The sequence below is a fragment of the Gymnoscopelus braueri genome (assembly GCF_963280865.1).
Source record: "Gymnoscopelus braueri genome assembly, chromosome: 22".
Lineage (NCBI taxonomy): Eukaryota > Metazoa > Chordata > Actinopteri > Myctophiformes > Myctophidae > Gymnoscopelus > Gymnoscopelus braueri.
The window spans coordinates 46,803,632-46,809,505 of NC_137624.1; the positions used below are offsets into that span (position 1 = coordinate 46,803,632).

General features: G+C 49.1%; 1 protein-coding gene across 1 annotated transcript; it reads left to right on the forward strand.

Annotated features, from left to right (window-relative positions):
- Nucleotides 1-501: 501 nt before the first annotated feature.
- On the forward strand, nucleotides 502-3,720 carry ajm1 (apical junction component 1 homolog; the record flags this gene model as incomplete). Its single annotated transcript, XM_080419490.1, has 1 exon — nucleotides 502-3,720. The coding sequence occupies one exon, from the start codon at nucleotides 502-504 to the stop codon at nucleotides 3,718-3,720; it is 3,219 nt and encodes a 1,072-aa protein (XP_080275616.1).
- Nucleotides 3,721-5,874: the final 2,154 nt, after the last annotated feature.

Sequence of the window (5,874 nt, forward strand, 5' to 3'; positions counted from 1 at the left end):
TCGTACAATCAACTAGTTTTCCTTGGATCATGAGGCAACTTCTCATGATGGCCAACTTCATATTTAGGTCACAGCCTTTTCTGACAAGAAAAACGCCATATCATCAATGCAATTAATTATTATTATTATTATTACCCATATTATGCAACTTCCAATCAACACCACCTTGGAATCCCATGTTGAGGGGCTTCTATAGAGAGCACCCCCAAAAGCACTTTGAACAGTGGTTCTCAAAGTGCGGTCAGGGGACCCCCAGGGGTCCTTGGGGAGTTATGCTTAAACTTACCCAACTTTTTAGGCATAAGGAGTAAGGTAGGAGATATAAGAGATAATAAACCACTGCATTATGGGACATGTCCTTAGAAACTGTGATAGACCGAAGTACTACATGTTGTTATCAGAGACTATTCAATGTGTTGACCCCGGTTTCTGTCTTTACTTCTACAGGAAGAAACTACCTTAAAACCTCTGGATGGAGAAAACTAGACGAGTCCCTTTAAGATGACACGTACAAACCTGCCTGACTTACTGGTATCAACTGTGCATCGAGACATCAAAGTGAGCTCCGCTTCAACTCCCTTCAAAGACACTCAGCCCTGCGGACCATGTGACTCGCCCCCGGAGGACCGACAGAGGAACGTGGACGAGAGACGCTGCTCTACCTTTCACTGCGACTCACTGGAGAACCACCGACGCATGGAGTCCCCCTACAGGAGGGCCGACAGGCACGCGGCCAATCCAGACGTGGCCTGGAACGCCTTGGGCCGCCAGCAGAGATACCGCTTCTCAGCGCCGGACATTTTCAGCCACAGACCGACCCCTCAGCCGCCGGGAGCGGACATGGCCGCCGACGTGATTGTTCCCGAGCAGAAGAGAAGGACCAGGTCCAAAAGCGCCCCTCGGGTCCAGACAAACCTCCTAACCATGTCGTTCGAGGGGTCCTCGTCGGCGGGCAGGCGGAGCAGGGACTCCCAAAGGGCTCCCAGAGACCCTCACTGGAGACCGGAAGTGTCCCCGCGGAGGCAGTCCTCCTACGCGGCGACCAGGGCTCTTCTGCACGACGTGCATCCCAGTAAGCTGCAGCCCCACGACCCCAACAGGTACTCCCCCTGCTACGACCCTACAGCGGAGGCGGGGCTAGAGAAGCCGGCCACCAGCCCTCACGTCCGCTGTCGGGTGGACATCAAACCCGACGAGGCGGCGCTGCAGCAGTCCGGAGGGAAGCACCAAAGGCACCACAGCGGAGGGAGTCGGAGCCTGACGGTGCCTCGCCATTTCTCCTACTCCAGAACGCCGACTCCCACCGACTCACTCGGACACGAGTACAGACAGGCGGGCCAGTATTCCCGCAGCATGCCAAACACTTATCTGCAGCCAGTGGAGATTAGTATGCAAAGAATGCCGTCGCCGGGCGACTATGATGCCAGAGAACACAGAGCCCATCCCAGTCCAGGTGCGCCGGGCAAGTACTTTTATACGGAGGAATCGGCGAGATACGTTACTACCGCTCCTCCAAGACCGAGCTCTTACTTTCCGGAAGACTGCTTTATGTCGGGGCAAAACCTCACTCCCAAAGTCCAGTACGTGCAGGATCCAAGGACTCGCATGGTCCACGCTGTGGCAACCGGACCCTATTTCACTGAGATGGAGCCCTACCCATACTCAGGACAAACTGCTTATGCCAAACCCAGCGCCGCAAGTGAATCAGGGCCATACATCATCCAGACGCCCCCCGCGAGAACCTTTTACGGGGATGATCCGAGGATGTATCAAATACAGACTGCCCCCCCGAGACTGTACTACCCCAATGATGTGTACGGCCTACCGCCGGAGCATCACTTCCCAGCCAGGGCGTATTACACAGAGGGCCGGAGACACGCTCGAGTTGTACAGCCTCAAAGCGATGACTGGTACGGCTCAGAGGTATCTGGATATTCCACCAATCCGGCCTCTTATGTATCCCAGGTAACTCCAACCAGAGTCAGGCAAGAGCCCATGCTGACGCACTGGAATGCAATCCCGTGTATGGAACCTCAAAGGATAAGCACGGAATCCAAATCGTACTCACGGTCGTGGGACAATATTCTTTCCTCACATACAGAGAGGGAACAGCCACACTCTGTGCACCGCGGTCAGAGCTACGATAATCTCCTTGACCCGAGAAAGTCTGCGGCGGATCCTGCAGACGACAAGCCACAGCCGGTGGTGGTCAATCTCTCCAGTTCACCGAGACGTTATGCAGCCTTATCCATGTCCGACAACTCACTGATCGACAAAAGTCCCACAGAAACGACAAAGAGTGCCACGAGCAGACACTGGTTTGTCACCCCAGAGATAACCATCACTGACAACGACCTTCGACCAAGCGGCCTGGGCAGAACCTCCGAGGGACGGTCTGCCAGCTGGGACATCCTGGACTCCAGACACGCCGTGGCTCCGGAAGCCTCTCAGCGCGGCAGCATGTCTTGCTTTGCGACCTCGGCCAAAGAAAAGATGCAGGACAACGCGTCTCTCCAGCAGAGCCTGGAGCAACTGGACGAACTCCTGGCCGATCTGGTGACCGACTACAAGCCGCCCAGCAGGAGGGCCAGCGAGGACATCCTGGATCAACTGAAGAAGCTCATAGACGAGGAGGAGGCGGCCTCTCTGTCCAGGAAGGCCGAGCCGCTTCCTCTGGACAAGCAGCCCACCTCCATCAGGATGAACCCCGAGGCTTTCAGAGACATGGACGGAGCCAGCGACGCCATGAAGAGCGCGGACGAGTGCTCTCCGGATCAGAGTCCCGACGAGGACGACACCATGATGTGTTCCAACAACAAATGCAGGAGGACGGAGACCCTGTTCAACGCCTGCCTGTACTTCAAATCCTGCCACAGCTGCTACACCTACTACTGCTCCCGCAACTGTCGCCGGGAAGACTGGGACGTCCACAAGGAGAGCTGCCTGTACGGACGCATCGGCAGCATCTGCCGCCACATCATCAAGCACTGCCGGGAGACCGTGGTGGTCCACAAGGCCTTCTCCCGCATCGCCAAGGTGGGGTTCCTCTCCCGCGGGAGAGGGGTGCTCTTCCTCGGCTTCCCGAACCCAGGTTCGTCCAGCAGCTTCCTGCAGTACGGCCTGGACAGCCTGGTCATGTCCCCCACCTACCTGTCACTCCGGGAGCTGGAGAGCTTCAAGGACAACCTGGGCGAATACTGCAAGGAGCTGCAGGACGCCGGCAAGGAGTACGACCCCAACGAATGTTTCCTCCTGAATGTATCCATCGCCGTCGGGGAGCCGCTGCCCGACGGGCCGTCGCCGCGCAACCAGACCCCGACCGTCAGGAAGTACGCCAAGGTGGCGCTGGCCTCCTTCAGCCCCGAGAGGAAAGTCCACAGGAAGGAGGAGAGCGACATGGAGACGCTGATCCTCACGCCTCCCCCCGGCACCGCCGACATCGACAAGGAGGGCGAGGAGGGCCGGAAGGCCCGGGAGATATGCTTCATCAACATCCAGCGGGAGCTGAGGATACGCGGCGTGTTCCTGCGTCACGAGTACCCGCTGGTCTACCAGCAGCTGTGCGACTTTGTGGAGAGCAACCGGCGGTTCACGCCGACCACCATTTACCCCACGGACAAGAGGACAGGGAAACAGTTCATGTGCATGATCATGGCCGCCTCCGAGCCCAGGACCTTGGACTGGGTAGGAACCCCCCACCTCCTCGACGATATCATTTAAGTGCATCTTTTGTTGTATAATGTATGTATACATATACATATACATATTTATATGTATATATGTATATGTATATATATATATATATATATATATATATATATATATATATATATATATATATTTATATGTATATATATATATATATATATATGACACTAGAGAACACATACATACATATATATATATATATATATATATATATATATATATATATATATATATATATATATATATATATATATATATATACATATACATATGGCATATGTCTGCGTGGTGTTATTCATAATTAGAATGTTGCCTGTCTGATGAAAGATGATGAATACAGTGTCTTTTTATTTATTTTCATCATTTTAAAATATCTAACAACTTTTTTCCCTCCTTTTAGAACACTCTGCATTAGAGGGGTTTAAGGTCTAATTTTTCTACTTTTCTTTTAACCGTATAAATTTGTAACGAATACATCCTTTGAAACTTGATTTTTTTTAAAATGAGATCGATGTTATTAAGCCCATTACTATGAGTGTATTCCACGGTGACTATTTTTCATAATGTGATTTCAACGGCATGTTGTCCTGAAAAGACTATTATTTTCTTTGTCTAACATGATTACTTTCTATGCAAAAAGATAACAGCTGTTTCTGTTGAGGACATAATTATTATTATGTTCCATCATATCTCTCAACAGTTTGCTGAAATTAATCTGAATTTTTAAAACCAGAGCAGGGGTCTTCAACAGGGGGTCCGGGACCCCTAGGGGCTCCTCAGAGTTACTACAGGGGGGGCCGCCAAATCTTTGTGTGATAGGAACTTTTTTTCCTCTTTTTTTTACTTTAACCACTTCCCTATTCTGAGGGGGAACGTTAGCCGAAAATAGCAGATCTACAAGCTCACAACGCCTGGTGTAGATCTGATATTTTCGGCAAAGTGTTGGAAAAAAGAGCAGATCAAGTACAGAGCTAACGGTCACGTTTACCAAGTATTTCGGGTTTAAAAGTCTGAAATGATACGCATTAACATGAATCCAACATATTAGCAGAAAAGACAAGTCAATGAACCAATAAAACATGAATTTACACAAAACTGACCATAGAGCTGTCTAACTATCTATGAAATCTATGAAAAGGTTTAATCTGCAACACAATGTTATACAATATGTAGTGGGGGTCCCTGCTTCATCTCTCTCTCATCTATACAATATGTAGTGGGGGTCCCTGCTTCATCTCTCTCTCATCTATACAATATGTAGTGAGGGTCCCTGCTTCATCTCTCTCTCATCTATACAATATGTAGTGGGGGTCCCTGCTTCATCTCTCATCTATACAATATGTAGTGGGGGTCCCTGCTTCATCTCTCATCTATACAATATGTAGTGGGGGTCCCTGCTTCATCTCTCATCTATACAATATGTAGTGGGGGTCCCTGCTTCATCTCTCTCTCATCTATACAATATGTAGTGGGGGTCCCTGCTTCATCTCTCTCTCAGCTAAGCCTGGTTCTCAACCTGTGGGTTAGGACCCCCAGGGGGGTCCCCACATGATTTTTTTTTGGAGGGGGGTCCCCAGATGACAGTGAAGTGACAATTTACGCCTTTTTAACACCTAAAAAAAGAGAAGAAAAAAAAATACAATTAAAATACCATTACTGCATCAAAAGTAATCAACAAACTATACTATAACAACTGGTGAAACATTAATCGGCGAAATTGTAAAATAACATAAGAGGCAAACATTTTTTAAATAGCCGATCTACAAGCTCACAACGCCAGGCACTGTGAGCTTGTAGATCCATATTTAACACTGCAACGTTTAATGCTGTATTAATATAATTATTTTGGGGGGACTCCAGATCAAATATGATTATTTTGGGGGGGTTTCCAGATCTAATATGATTATTTTGGGGGGTCTCCAGATCAAATATAATTATTTTGGGGGGGGGGGGGGGTCTCCAGATCAAATATGATTATTTTGGGCGGGTTTCCAGATCTAATATGATTATTTTTTGGGGGGGGGGGGTCTCCAGATCAAATATGATTATTTTGGGGGGTCTCCAGATCAAATATAATTATTTTGGGGGGTCTCCAGATCAAATATGATTATTTTGGGGGGTCTCCAGATCAAATATGATTATTTTGGGGGGTCTCCAGATCAAATA